The sequence below is a fragment of the Lygodium microphyllum genome, chromosome 22 (genome assembly GCF_053477565.2).
Source record: "Lygodium microphyllum isolate KBCC chromosome 22, Lygodium_microphyllum_v1.1.10, whole genome shotgun sequence".
Taxonomy (NCBI): Eukaryota; Viridiplantae; Streptophyta; class Polypodiopsida; order Schizaeales; family Lygodiaceae; genus Lygodium; species Lygodium microphyllum.
This window is the reverse complement of record NC_141156.1, coordinates 124,596,266-124,612,044: the sequence shown is the minus strand read 5'-3', so window position 1 is coordinate 124,612,044 and position 15,779 is coordinate 124,596,266. Positions and strand designations below refer to the sequence as shown.

General features: G+C 40.8%; 1 protein-coding gene across 2 annotated transcripts; it reads right to left on the bottom strand.

The window, feature by feature from the left end:
• Positions 1-37: 37 nt before the first annotated feature.
• LOC148017581 (pumilio homolog 1-like) lies at positions 38-15,246 on the bottom strand. Of its 2 annotated transcripts, none has more exons than XM_087662508.1 (11): positions 14,780-15,246; positions 14,381-14,472; positions 13,459-14,232; positions 10,526-12,189; positions 10,286-10,427; positions 2,014-2,121; positions 1,643-1,855; positions 1,417-1,527; positions 1,105-1,299; positions 777-951; positions 38-687 (listed from the first exon to the last, which is right to left on the bottom strand). In XM_087662508.1, the coding sequence occupies exons 3-11, from the start codon at positions 14,164-14,166 to the stop codon at positions 656-658; spliced, it is 3,348 nt and encodes a 1,115-aa protein (XP_087518634.1). In that variant the 5' UTR covers positions 14,167-14,232; positions 14,381-14,472; positions 14,780-15,246; the 3' UTR covers positions 38-655. The 2 variants fall into 2 exon arrangements, with proteins under 2 accessions (XP_087518634.1, XP_087518635.1); XM_087662509.1 differs by having other exon boundaries at positions 13,459-14,218.
• Positions 15,247-15,779: the final 533 nt, after the last annotated feature.

The following is a 15,779-nucleotide window of genomic DNA, read 5'->3' as shown; positions in this document are numbered from 1 at the left end:
TTACCTAGCTTACCTTGAAAAAGGCCAGGAAAAAGGCTAAGCAAATAAGTGAATTTTGTAAGGAAACCAACTGTGAATTTGTTCCAATACTTGGAAGGTCTTAACATACAGTGACAAACAAATTCCAAACTGATGACCATCATAGAACATGATACATTTGGCAATTTACCAAAAAATTGCCTATGGCCTTTGGAATCACAAGCCATATATACAGCACACAGCAGAAAAGTGAAGTCGATGCAAACATGCCAGCATATCTGCAACAGGCTTGGCACATCTAAATATCCATGTGAAGTCTGTACAGATCACTAATATACCTTGTCTGTACACCTGGGGTGCACCATTGAAAGCCTACAGAGCACTAACTGTCACACTCAGAAGACAACTATTCCAATGGCTTCAAAATAAAACTTTAATCAAACTCTACTTTTACTGCCAGCTTTACTATGAAAGATACATTCCGGTACAAGCTGCAAAAGCACTCTTCGCTGGCATCCCTTTATTTTCTCTTGTCGAAGTTAGCCCTTATAAAATAAGATTAGAATACTGTTGGAAGTCAATCGTCCGTAAATGGTGTCCCACTGTTGAGATGTGTACTATTCACAGATTGAATGAGGGAACACAGGCCTATTCCTAGCTTTAAATTTTTGTTCCATTATAGAGATAAAACTTGAGCCCCGCGTCGTTCTGCATATATCACAGCCCAAAGCTCAGTGCAATATCTCATATATCAATAAAGAAGTTACCTTACATAGACTGCTAGACAGAAGAAGTACCTCCAGCTGCCACAAGCTTCTCGACACGTGCAACGATATGCTTTCCATATGTATATTTCTTCAGTGCATGGAGATGTACCCTAATGCGAGACAGCAACAGTTCACGTTGCTGATCATCACACGTCTCCAACACTTTCTGTACAACATAATTAGCATACTGATCTTTCATCATTGCCTGCAACTCATAACCCAAGAACCCAATCAAAGTCTAGGAGTAGCACTTGCCTCTTTTACATGGCCTGCAAACTAATGACCTGGGATGATAATTTATGGAGACAGAAATAAGTTTATGCATGCAAACACTTCAGACTTTTTATTAAGGCTTTACCTGCAGTGGTTCATTCTCATCATTGTGACCAAGCATTTCACTGATTAAAATTTGCCGCTCTGCAGGGCCTCCAAATTCCAAACATTTCTCGACAACATTAGAAGCAAATTTATGTTGACTCATTTGAACTATCTGACCAGCTAATTTCGTCAATATTTCACTTCTTTCGTGTGGTTTTCCATGCTCCAGAACATGCTGTCATGTACATAATCAATCAAGGAGTTAAGAGAGCTCCACCCATACATGCACCAGTCCATAGATGCAGCCAAAGCTGGTGCTGGTGGCAGGTGCCTCAAATTTGATGATACAAACCTGCACAACATAGTTGCCATACTGATCTTGCGCCAAAGAGCATGTAGAATGCAAAATATCCTCCATTATACCATTCTGTTTCTGTTCATCAGTGCAATGCTCCAGAACACGCTGCCAGACCAGAACAGTGTGAATAAACATTAATAAAGAAATCAGAAAGCACATTGCACAATATCTGCAATTACTACAAGCTGTTTAACATTAAAGAAGAGGCACTTTTTTTTACCTGAATCACTCTACAACCATAGGGATGAGTTGACAGAATCACCACTTGACCATAAAATGCCGAAATTATGAACTGTATGTGCTCAGGGGGAACACATTCGATACATTTCTGGATCACATGATTACCATTCTGGTCACGAACGCATCGCATCACATGACCATCCAGTTCAGCAATTATTCGTATTTGCTGTTCAACATCTACTACTTCTAATGCCTGAAATAAATTAACCAGCTTGTGAGTTTATTAGAAAAAAAAATTATTCATGCAGCACAACATTGATTGATCACGGACTGGCAACATGTCCAGGCAGGCCAGAGAGAAGATAGAGGAACAGAAGGAAGCTGAGAGGGGCAATGAACCAAATTGTATACCTTCTGTATTACACGACACCCATACATCTGAAGGCTTAAACTTAAAACATGGCCAAGGAGCTGATTGGCAAGCTCCAGCCTTTGCTCAGGGGTCCCATGCTCAAAGAACTGTCATTAAAAAGCATCAACAAGTCAACAAATACTAAAGGAACGTAGGCATGCACCATTTAGAAAGGTGTGCTTTTCAATTTGTTCAGCACTTAATACTTAAACAAGCATAGACATCTGCCATTTAGAAAGGTGTGCTTTCAATATCAATAGTTAATCTTCGTTACACGTTATGTAGAAAGTGTGTGTGATTTCAACAGGAGCACTACCTTATCTCTACAGAAGAGCATGTGCAGATAGAGACCAAATAACTAGGAAAGGCTACCAGTCTGCTTAATCCATCATGAAAATGCAATGAAGTGGAACTTATATTGAAGTCCCCACCTCCTGTTCGACCACAAAACCAAAAGACAAAAGGACACCTCCTCTCAAGGGCCTCTGGACAATTCTATGATGCACACATTCTTAATTAAGGAAGTGAAGGAAATATAAATTACTGAACTATGGCATCCACACCTATGGAATGGTCGAGCAAGGCACAAGACACACTGTGAGAAGCAGATTGGAAAACATCGGAATTGACTACGAGAGATCTCTCAACAATACATCATTCCAAACAATCAAGGAACAATTCTATAACAGTTTAACTTGATAAGCTTAAGGCATACTCCTAAAATTCCTGCTTGAAGAGATACAAAGGGTTCCATATATTCTCTTCCTGGTGTTACAAAACATAAACCACTAATCCTAGTGAGACACACACGTACAAAGTATCAAGGAAAAAAACTGACATCAATTATGCCATAACAATAAGGAACATGAAGGGCTACAATTTTAAGGGACTGTATAAACAAAGCGACTCTCATATTCCGACAAGGCTATTATACCCTCGAAAACATAATCAACATCAAAAAGAATAATGCCCTCTAGCAGTCAGTATGAGAACTGACCAGAACTAAAAGGAATTGTCCTTGCCAGCACTTAGAGCAGTTGACTTCCAACCAAAGCTTTAACTCCCAGCCAAAAGCTCAGAGTCCTCTTGTTATCTTGCAGAATATTGTTAGCAGGTGTGTCAGTTCATGTGTGAGTCTGTGCATGTGTCTATGGGCAGGGCATTTACCTTTAAACCTTTTCCAATGATGTGGTTACCCAATTATTTGCGCCTGATTTTATGGCCGACTGGCATTTTTTTATGTGGTGACTTTATTTTATTGGCCTTTATTGCTGGCCAACCAGTTCATGTTGGTCAGCCTGTTTATAGGCCAGGTGCTCCCTCCCGTCTCTTCCTGTATACTTCTACAACAGGTTTTGTTGGAGAGAGGGAGCCAATGCCAATGCCCACACAATCAGCGTCTCACTATTGTACATGACTGTGTTATGTTTGGTTTATGGATTACATTTCCCGAGCATATCTTTGAGTTCTCTCTTTGCAGTGTCCCTCTATTCTCTCTCCTCTCTCCTCTCTCGCGTCGTGCAGTCTATTACAGCAGTCGTCTATATCATGCCTTTTTTTTTGTTGTGAAGTCCATGAAGAAAAAGCTAATAAGCACATCAACTATTTTTGCTGAAGTATAAACAATATGCCTCAAGACACCATGACCTCCTTTGGCATAGAAGGCTGGCATAGAAGGCCATAGCAACAAGAGTGTGTGTAAATGTGAACACTAGCAAACAAATCCACATAATCCACCACACCAAAGTATGATAGCAATAGCATACCCTCTCTCGCCCTCTCATGTACCTCTCTCTAGTGGGATAAAGGTGGAGGGTGAATTCAACATTACCATGCTAAAGAGTGTATCACTCAAGCAATCAATAGACCCCAAGTGAACAAAGATAGAGACCACTATGTGATCACCATCTTCAGCAATGCACAGAACCCAGCATTGCCACCACTTGTAGCAACAAGAGATCATCCATATTGTGGTTGTCTTTTGTAGTGACACCTAGTCACACCATTCCCTCTCTTGATCTTCACGTGCATAATCATCGCCAGCCAATGGTGATGGAAGTAAAAACTCCTCCAAAGGCCATAGCAATTCAACATCCTCTCCCAAAAGCAATAGAAAGCACAAAAGCACTCAATCAAAGCTTCGTGAGGTACATTAAAACAATGGATCTCTCAATCATAACAGCTTGCCTTGTGCAAAGAGACATAAGCACAAAAAAACACATTAATCTCAAAGATCAGAAGTAGTGGAAAACTCCATCATAAAACTAAAGGAAAGGACATGTGTGTGGATAACCATCTTTTAAGTATAAAACCACAATAGAAATATCATCAAAAGAGGAGTCGACATGAACAACAGCAGCAACAACAATAGGTCAGTGCCTGCCAACATGAAGATAACCCGCAGATCAACACAAACAAGTATTGTCACAGGTGTCTACTGCAATATTGACACACCAACATCCATGCAAGACCAAAGAATTCGCAACAATCAAATGTATGCAGTCAATGCAAATTGCCATGCATGCATGACAATCAAGGCGAACAAGAATGCAGCCATGTTGCAACACAGTCGCACATACCAAATCATGAGCCTAGACACAGCCACGGCCATGACAAGGTGGGACGTAAGACACTCTCACGACCATGACAAGTTAGAATATGTCCCAATGGAAGAACGACACAAAACAATAATCAATGAACATAGTGAAACACGAGATTCAATCAAAAAGGGTAAGGAATCCACTAGCAAAGATCAATTGGATACACCAACACATGGAAAGATGGTACGTGGAATGGGCACAAGACTCCACTCTCCCACACAAGCAAAGCAATCTTACAAAGAAGTGTGTATCGAGCCCCCAAAATTAGGGCATGCATTAATATTAACTTGTCATGCATTAGTGCCTATTTTTACTCCTAAAACAGACCCAAAAAGCTTTGTTCATGTTAAAGAGGTTTATTTTTGGATGGTAGGACCATGCCCATTTCCTAGAGACTGCGATCACCAGCAATTTTGGCAGTCATCACCAATTGGAAGAAGTCTATCCTACTTTTGTAGCTGCCACCTAGCTGGCACCAACCCTGCTGCCATCACCGCTCGTTTGACTTGCTGCCACCCAGCTCTTTCTACAGCCATCCAGCTGATCGCCATCACCTCAGCTGCAGCCCCTACTAATATCATCTGTTGCTGACTGTGTTTTGCTCCAGCTGCCTGCAGTTTTACTGCCAAAAGGATAGCCCACTGGTGCAATCATCATCTTCATTGACTGATCATGGAGTTTACATTTCAGCCAGCAGAACTTGGTTTTGCTGCTTGGAGTCGTTATTTAACACCCTGCTGACCAGGACTGTTTTACTCCCCACAGTGCACACTCCTTCCACAGGTGATGCAGTCTTCATTAGCCTGGACAGTGCAGCATAGTTGCCAAGGGTTTCAAAATGGGAAAAACATAAAATGGCTTTCTTTCGAGATGAATAATAATTGAAATTCTCCTACCTACAGGAAATGTGTTTTTGGGCAACTATGCAATGCAGCCATCTTGAGCCACTCCAGCATTACCAACTTCTTGGCTCTCCTCAGCCCCATTCCTGGAGACACATAGGCTTCAGTTCATTGTATCATCATTGTGTCTACTCATCATCCATTCATTCTCTATGATCTGAGTTCATTCAATAATAGTGTCTGTCGAACACTTTGTTACCAGTCTCCCATGCAAACCTTATTATTTCTTTAAAATGCATCCAGTGCCCCATCCCTTTATATATATGCACACCCTTTCCAAAGGCATACAGTACAACCATTGGGTGGCATACAAGTGGTACAAAAGTGCGCAAATATTATATGCCCAAGATAATAATGCTCTGCCCTATGCATCCATATTCCATAAGCTTTAGCAGAATGCAGAAACCATCAATCTCTGTGCTTATGGCTGCATCTCTTGACACAAAGCTTTGATGGAAATTTGACCCATCAATGACCCGAGAATGGCCCAAAAAAAACATAAAGATATGAGATGCTTCTTGAAAAACTACCCAAATAATTAGTGTGTTTACAACCATGGACACACAAAAGAGTACAAGGCTGATTGAAGGTTGAAGATGGACAGCCCCCTTTGCTGCAACACCCCAAATGACATGCATTTCTCTCCCATCCATCCAAAAACCTAAGAGGGCTGAGCACATTGACAATCAACTTGACAGTAAGAAACACTTACTCAGTACTCACATTTATGCAAAGTTGTACAAATCCACAGAAGCTTCACATCCATATAATCACTTGAAGGACCGGGAGACTATAGGGCTGACAAGAAATATCTCCATCTAGTGTCTTTATTTGTACAAATACCTCTTGTTTCTTGTGCCTTCATGAATTTTCTCCAAAAATACCTAAAAATACTTTTTTTTCAAAAATCTATAAAAAGGAGATAAAAGACTTCACAATTGGAGAACCCCATTTTATCATAACAGTAGCTCTCCCCCCCTACTGGTTGAGAGGCTTTCTCTCTCTAAAACTAAAAGACCCAAACTTGAGTCCAAATCTCCCCTGATGCATAGTCTCACACTGGCCCCTTACAAAGTGATGCTATGCTAGTTCTAAGACTCAACCGTGTCCTGAATGTCTTTTCACAACCCCCGAGTGGAGGAGAGAAGCTAAGAAGGATAGGCCAAGGAGGGCCCTAGAGTGAATTTACAAAGTCTACTACTCTAAAAACCAGCAATGGGAAAGGAAATGAGTTGAGGTGCCTGATGATGCAAGATAATGGGCTAGATTACACTAAGGCATGGAAAATGGGGCATAATATATCATTCTAAATTCTAAATGAATGATTACAAGAGGCAAGCTGATCAAGAGGAGTATTAATACCCAAAGTTTCTTAACTTTTTTGTTTGATTTGTAGGCATGGAGAGCTGCTCAATACAGTAGGGACATAGATCAACAATCACCTCTCGTTGACTTGATTCCCTTATTGATTTATTTCTGTTTCATTCTCAACAAGTGCACTCAAAGAAATAAAACAGATTATGAACTGAGGTGCCTAAAGATGGAAAGGTGAAAGCTAACAAGGTAGATCAATGCTTTTCCACCCTAGGTAGCATACAACTTATGCTGAGACATGGTAGATGGTGTGCAATAATGACAAAAAGAGGCCAGAGGATCAAGTGGAATATTCAAGCACTAAATTCTCTCATGTTCTCTTCTAGATTTTGCTAGTTATCAAATTCTTAATGATCTATTTTCTGTTTCGTTCTCGCAAATGCACTACAAGAAAGAAGAGAAAGAAAATGTCTCAAGCCTCTCTCTGCTCAACTTGAAGTGAAAAATCAATCACTCTTGCAATCACATTGTTTTTCAACATCTCTCACTTTAAGGGAGTGCTCCCACCAAAAGAGCCAAGACCATGGCTGAAGACAAGAAATGATACAACTAAATCAACTTCAATTTTTGTCTCTTCAACTGTTTGTATTAAGGTCTACCCAATTCTATGTCCATTGTGACCTAGCACAATTTGTCAAAGTAGTCCAATAATGGTCTCAGTCTGCTGTTTTTGGTCTTTAAAGACTTGAGTTGCTAATGTTTTCAGTAATCCTGTAATTTGTCTAGCTTAAAACATCTCGAACAGAGCATGGCAAGATTCATAAAGTTACAAAATTATAGGCAATAAATAAACGTGTACTATCTATCAAAACAAGTGTCAGCTAAATCTGCAAACAACGGCATGCAATTTAATTGATGATTAAGCATGAGTGCTTAGACATCTAAATCAAGACTCGATACAAATTTTCCAGCAACACATAAGAGTGTGTGCCAAAAGGTGTAATCCTTACATACATCCTCTTACTTTTGTCTTCCACCTTTCTAGGCTATGACTTCCACCGACACTAACGGTTTATAGACTTAGACTTCCACCAATACTTAGGATTTAGACTTCAATCCAACTATCTACTGTCTCTTAAAGTTTTGAGTATGGTTTTCTACCTCAGGTTAAGATGCTTGTAAGCCTTCCACCACATTGGCTAGGGCAATCTATTCTCTAAACTATTAGGTTGGATTGGAGTATATTTCCATTGAGAAGAACTGTTTTCACATCATTTCAGATATTTCTGACTTCAGTTAGGGTTCAATGGACAGCTCTTTGATAAACCATGTCATTACCAAATTTAACAATCCAGGTTCAGGTTTACCAGAAAACCCTAGGTAATGATATTTGTTTAAACAACAAAAGCCTGACTCCATGACCAGATATGCAAGGGTTCCATTATATTGGAAGAGTCCAGTGAGGCTATTGTGTAAGCTTAATATTCTCATAAACAACTTTCCCTGCTAATTAAATATACAGACTATATCCCTACTTTATACTACAATATAGGCAAGAAATTTTTCCTCTACATGAAAATCACCATTATTCTTTAGGTACTTCCCTGGTCTTGTAGCAAGCAAACATATGCAAACATTGTAATTACAAAATACATATCATCAATCAAACTAACTAAACAAGATGTGTCTTCTTACAGCATTCAATCGCAAGATGCATATGCTTAACAAAATTAGTTTCCTTATAGATATGAAACATGAAACTATCTTAAATTAGAGGCTGTGCAATAACTTGTATAGCCCCAGGTTTCTAATCAAAACCAAGCCAATATCACATTATAAATTTCTATTAGCATCAGTGTCCCCTGTCTTAACAAAATCTAGCTTGCATTCACACAATATGAAAAAGCATTCAACCTATTCATAAAAATTAAGTTTAGGGAGCCAAAAAATAGAACGTTACATTATTTCTTAGAGGTACAAAATTGCAATGGGCTTAGCATCTGTGATGTAATCTTTAAACAGTATATCCTCCACCTCTGATCCAACTTGGTTGCTTAATTTTTTCTTTACTTAACAAGTACAATTGACAGGCAGTCTGCATTTTCTTAAAAGTGATGACCAATACATAATAAATGTCAGTTTCTAGCCATTTCCCCCAAATTGATACTCAACTTGCAAAAGGAATTGAAAATTGGGTTGAGCTGTCTATCTTGAACATCCATTCTCTCAGACACACCTGTTGATACTCCTAGAAATATCCTCAATTTACTGTCCAATCGTTGTCACAGCATGAAAGAGAATGTTCCAAAAACCAAAGACACCTCAACTGACAGAAAGCCAGCAATGTTGAAAATTCTTGAAGGCCTTATAAGCCCTCCACTATCGCATTATTTTTCCAACATTTCAAAGCAATAAGCAAAATTTTGATTCCATAAACAAAATTATCCAATGCAGCTGAAAATAGGATGTTTTAAAAACCAAAGAGACTCTCAACAGACAGAAAGGCAGCAATTTGAAGGCCTTATAAGTCCTCTACTACTGTACGTGGATCTTTAAACTTCATTCAACAATCATCAAAAGAATGGCAATTTACAAGAGAGCTAAAAATACCAAAAAACATATCGGAATCAAGCTGAAGTGCTTCATGCTAAATGAACTCAATGGCCATGTGTAGTGAAGGTGATTAAAAATACTTTGGCCACAAGTTGATAAATAATTCCCAGAGTCCTATTGCTGGATAATGCAATCATCAATATTATAATTGTAAACAGTTGGGCAAAGCCCACTCTAATGATAGCTGAGCCTCCATACCTAATGTATGGTATTCCTTCAGTCCACAACACCTGCCCATGTGAAAGTGTGGATGAACCCACCATTGATCACATCAAAATATAAACAATGTTGGAGCCTAAGAATGGGTGTCAGGCAGGTGAATAGGGAGACAAAAATTAATCCAATAACAAGGGACAATTTTAAGGCAAGTCACAACTAGAGACTTGTTAAGGTGACATTTGCGGTGGGGAAAAGGAAGATACCCATGGAATTGAAAAATAAGAATAATCGCAGGGAAAAAAGTAGGAAACATAGTAGACAACTAAAGAAGAATGCATTGTTGTAAGGGAGCTTATGTAAGATATTTGGCTCTTCTTTCACGAGGGAAGGAAACATTTCACTACTACTATAATAACATCTCAGTGAAGTTGAAACTGCACATCTAGCACCTATGCATACCCTTCAAGGTGCACATGAAAGCTTGGAAACAGAATAATCTCTCACCAACATTTTACACGTACCAGAAGTTAAGAGCTTCAAATGAATGACTAAGAATAGCCCTCAAAATAAACATGGAAATTTGGAAACTAGTAGATTCTCTCACCAACATCACATACTAGAAGTAAATAGTCTTAAATGGCTATGTGAAAAATCTTGCCATTGAAATTGAGGACAACAATTACCTTTTGAATGACATAATTTCCAAAAACATCAGTCATGAGGGAAAGTGCCTGGGGCAAGACTTCTCGAAAGACTATTGCCTTCTCCTCTGCAGATGCTGACTCCAGTTTTTGCTGAATAAATCGGCTACCATGCTGATCAGCACTGTGAGCAATTGCTCAAGTAGAAACACAGTTAGGTTGTACTAGAAGATATAAAGCAAGAGCAAAACCATGAACAGCATGAGAGTTTTGGCATTTTACCTGAATTCTGCAACATGACCGGTGATGTCGGCAAGTTCAAACCTCCTAGACTTATTGTTCTTCAACTCCTCTAGTAAAGATGATCCTTTAAGCTCTTCCGTTTCACTTGCCCTCTGACCCTGCCACCCAACAAAAGCGCCAACAGCTGAGGCTCTACTATTCCCTGAAGAGTAACGGTAGCTTCTATCTGCCTGCCTCAATGAGAGGGCCCCGGGAACCACAGGCGAGCCAGGAAGCACGGGACTGGAAATCGGAGAGTTTGGAAATGGCATGACAAATCCAACACCAGGAGGACTGCCATAGTAAACTGGACTAACAGATCCACTCTTGCTACCTATCGGAATACCAAGAGAGCCACTTCTGGAAAACTGGGATTTCTGTTCATTCGGATAACCAAGTACAGAGCTCAACTGACTTTTCTGCAGTTCCATAGTATCAATACTAGTCCCACTTGCATATCCCCGGAGAGATGAGGACTCATTTGCATTGACAGCAGCACGAGCATCATCTACAGACTGCTGCTGTAAATAATGGAGATATAAAGGATCTGGCAGCCGTGAAGTCCCCGTTTGACTTGCATACTTGTACAGTTGCTGCATGTCTAAACCTCCTCCTGACAATGATCCTGATCCAGGCGTCCGCGCACCCATCCCTGCTGCTACAGCAGCAGCTGCAGCTGCTGCTGCTGCTGCAGGTGTATCATATGGAGGGTAACTTGTCATCATTCCAGGAATAAGAGCCGGATTAACAGGGTAACCTGCTAAATTATAAGGAGACCCATACAAATTACCACCTTGGAGGTTCTGATAATATGGATTACCAGCAGCCATGTAGGACATGGCAGCAGCTGCTGCTGCTGCTGCGTACATGTTGTTTGCAGACCCAGGCTGCATTGCAGTGTTCTGGGATTGAGATGCCAAATTCAAAAGCCCATACTTTCCCTGTCCCCTGAAGCCCTGCTCAGCAACAGAGAACTGCTGCTGCTGGTGAAGCGCTTGTGAGAAGACATGAGATTGAGAAATCTGAGCCTGAATTTGAGAAGTTTGAGATCGCTGATTATGCCGCTGCAACCTTAATGACTGATGTTGATCAGGCATCTCTTGTTGCAACTGCTGAGACTCAACTGGTAGGTGCAACTGGGGTGGCTGCTCAGTCGATGCTGCCGTCTGTCTGCTTGATAAGTTTAAGGCTTGCAATGTAGTTGCCAGATCAGTAGCTCCAGATGAACTGGAGGCACCAACCAGTGACGCATCGAGAGATTGTGCACCTACAATTGCTGCATTTGTTAAACCTGATAGATCTTCAAATCCGTCATCAGTACTTGGAGGCTTTGGTGTAGGAATTCTGGCAGGCCCAGAAGACAAAGATGACGATACTGTAGAACTTAAGTGGACCCCTCCAGGATTAGATGCTGGTGCAAGTGAGCTTAATCCAGGGGTTGGTGTTACTGAGCGGGAACCCAAAACAACATTAGATGTAGCTGACCGTGAACTCAACAAAGCTGCACTTAGTTCTGCTACAGTTGCAGCAGACATGCCAACCTCTCTCAGCTGTGAAACATGAGCATCTAATGCAGAAGCTCCATCAACTGGCTCTTCATTAGCCAAACGGCTTGAAGATCGTGAGTGATTGTATACTGGAGATGGAGTTCTTGGGAAATCTTCCTGCATGCCAGATCATCAACAGCACATCAAAAGAATAATTTGACCACAATATTAAGAAAGCCCTAAATGAATACTCTCAAATCACAAACACACACACACTTAATTCCAAACAAACTCTGCTTCAAACCAGAGGTTATGTGATTCAATAGCTTGTCTAATTAACTCAATCCATCAAAATCCAAAAAATGGCTTCTGGATACAGCGAGTAAAGGACCTGTAAAGACCTGCAGTAGAAAAGTAATAAATATACTGTAAATATTATCTGCACTGAGATCAGTCATAGACTGTCAAACAAAATTTAGTGACTTTCCAACAAAATCCAGTGGAGATCCAACAAAATCCAGTCATTTTCAAGAAATGTAAATGTCCATGTTTTTTAAATTAATCCTGGATAATTGAAGAGTTAGTTTTTCTCCTAAAAAAGACTTCGAGTTGTAAAGGTACATAAAACTGGATTGGTAACATTAACTTCTCAAATCCTTGATACTTAAAGATTTAGTTACTCTCCGTAAAAGATTTAGTTAGTATCCCTGCACACATTTACAGATTGACATCATGACCAGTTTAAAACATGACAAGAATGCTGAAGGTTACAACTATCCTGAAGGTTACAACTATCCTTGCATCCAATGTTCTCAGCATGTTGATGGAGATACTGTTGATGTTTTCACAGAGCCAATGGCAGAAGTATTAGGCAACGAGCAGTTCCAGGACTATTCATTGTAGTAATGTGGCCGGAAGTGGGAAGTTTTCAAACCACAACCACAGACAGTAAAAGGGACTGAAAGAAGATGTGAATAGTTCACAATGAAATGCATACCCATATGCAAGATAATTCGTTCTCTGTGGTCAAAATGTTGACACAAAGATTCATGAACTTTAACGTTATAAAGCTGATAAATGAAAGGGACTTGGCAAACAATCTATACTTCCATACATCTAATATACATCACTACAGTTTACTAATAAAACACACTGCTGATATAGCACCTGATCTAACCAGAATACACCCCCAACTAAGTGAATGAAATTTAAAGAATGCAAACCCAGGTATAGTCACAGTTCAAATTCTAACCAAACAACTCAAAAGAGTCCATCATGGCCACAAAAGGTATTTCACACAAGGCACAAAAAACCATCAACAGCTAATATAAAAATCTAACACTTGACTTGCAAACATAGAAAACACGATGTCAGGCCTCTTACATTTGTTGCATGCAATTTCTGGCTGGAAATCACAGTTCAAAAAAATGCCATATGTAGAGTTACCTGAATCAGGTCGACTAAGCTTTTTGGTCGAGCCCCTAAACCATGACTTGTCATCCCCAAAACACCATCAACTCCCTTTTCTTCCCAATTATCTATTGCATGCCTAAGTAAGTTGGATGTTGGCATTTTTTCATCTTCGTATAGCTCAGCCTCTTCATTATGAGTAGGAAGCACAGGTTGTGAGAACAAAGATCTGCTATTATTGTCATCGAGAGCCCTTACTTTCTTCTTGTCAGTGAAACCACCAGCTGCAAGACGTTGTGCAAGAACATAGTTTTCACGAGAGATAATAGGGGGAGGCAACCGTGGGTTTAAATTTATGTGTGAATAATAGTATGCTAGATACGCTGGATCAGACCGCAATTGCTGCTCTGAATTTACAGCATCCACCACATCACCAGCACCTGCGTTGATGAGGGAGTTCCCGCTTTCAGCACTGGGAACTGAGAGACCGTCTATCAGAGCGCGAGATCCTTGAACACTAGGAGGTGCACTTCCACTTCGATAGGGAAGTGACTCTCTTCTGTTGAGCGTGTTGTCAAGTTTCTGATGGCTTCTGAGAAGCATCCCTATTTCCTGTGCTGCACCTTCGTGTGAGGAAGAAGAACTTAGCCCAGTCCCACCTGGAAAACTTGTATTATCACCCATGCTGAGTCTTGTCCTCATACCACTTGCAGCCATTATACGCATTGGGTTCTCTGTTGCCATGCTTCTCCTCTGATGTGGACAAGCAAACCCTTAACTCACTCCGCAGCCGAATCTACAAAAATGTCACTGCCATCAAGTATCTGTGAGGTTGGAGACCATTATTTACAAGCCTGCGAGCTCAATGCCTCGATTGGGCCAAAAAATTTCACTTACTCGTGGCCATATTAGTACAGTACTTAGGAGAAAGTTATGCAAGGGAAGAGTACATGCTTACCCATTTTTGCTGTACTTGCGTTAAACCTTGGATGCAGGCTTCATTCCCCGGTGATAGACTAGTCATCGCGCTGCCTTCAGCTGCACTGCCCACTGAGACAGACACAGAGGGTATTCAAGAGACAGTTTCATCAAACTGATGCAAATTACCAAGCAAAGCGTGGCCAATGAGCTTCAACAGTGGGAAAAAAGGCATGTTTACATAAGAGTTCTCACATGAAAGGAAAACAACTGGAGGAAGAAAAATGAGTGACTTTAGCACGAAATCAGGTGTCTCAAAACAAGAACTGGGTGACAAGAAACATCTCTCAAATTCCTCCGTTTTTGTGCAAGAAACACAAAATTCAAAAAATTCAATTTGAAATTAACTGTAAAAAACAGCTGTGTGAGAGCAACCAACCTTGCTAGAGGAGTGGAGTTCTTCTGAAGCAGCAGATCGGAGCGCCAAGAAGAAGAAGAAGAAGAAGAAGAATGAAGGCGGAACCGGAGAGGTTCTGCTGTGACTGTACATGGAAATGCAAAGCCCGAAAAGGGGGAAAATTTTTTCCGAGCAGAGGAACAGGGGAAAGGGTGGGGGGGCAAAAAAGGAGGCCGGGGAAAATGGGGACCGCCCGCAAGCTTCGTATAGTAGTTAGTAGTTAGGAATGGGCAAGAACGCCATCAAAATTGAGGTTTGGGAGCTGCGGTAGAAAATCAGACAGGAACACAGAGAGAGAGAGAGAGAGAGAGAGAGAGAGAGAGCGTGAGGCCGATGCAGAGGAAAATAATTTTGATCTCAGAGAAAGGGAGAAGGAAAAAATGCTCGGAGTGAATACTCTCTCATTCATCTCCCTCTCTGTCTCTTTCTATCGGGCACATCTCGGCCGTCCGTCCTGCCCCCCGACGGTGGCGATCGCTCCCCGCCCCCCAACCTTCGACCCTGTTTTTAGGGTTTGTCGGGTCAACCGGCCCCGTCAAATTCCCGCCGCCCGTCAGTCAGATTTGACGGCGAGTCCTCGCAACGAAATAGAATTTTAACCCGCCCACTATTAATAAATATTTTATTAATCTCAATGATCCGAATTAGTTATCGTCGCGTTTGCTGATTATCAGCCAAGAACATGTTTTGCCCCTCTGTCTCTCTCTCTCCCCCTTCTTGTCGAAGGGATCGGTACAACACAGAAGAATACAGTGACCAAGTGGATAACTCCACGTCAGCCTCTTTAAAAGGTACACTCTTGACATCACAAAGGCTAGACCTTAGTAGTTCTAAGAATCATACCCGCAAGTCGAGTTGGCTCCAATCACGGAGTGTATTGCTTTGCTTCTATCCAAGATTTGAGGTTTAATGTAAAATGAATTGTAACTTTTTCGACCCGATTGTTAAGTGGTGAATTTGTTTTTATGCAAGAATGAGGTTC

Bases quoted from the DNA above. Each gene is read 5' to 3' on its own strand.
- LOC148017581 (XM_087662508.1), bottom strand. From the start codon at position 14,166: ATGGCAACAGAGAACCCAATGCGTATAATGGCTGCAAGTGGTATGAGG. The intron at 2,122-10,285 runs GTAATTGTTGTC...TTTTAATGACAG, and splicing joins GAAATTATGTCATTCAAAAG to TTCTTTGAGCATGGGACCCC. The intron at 1,856-2,013 runs GTATACAATTTG...AATTTATTTCAG, and splicing joins GGTGTCGTGTAATACAGAAG to GCATTAGAAGTAGTAGATGT.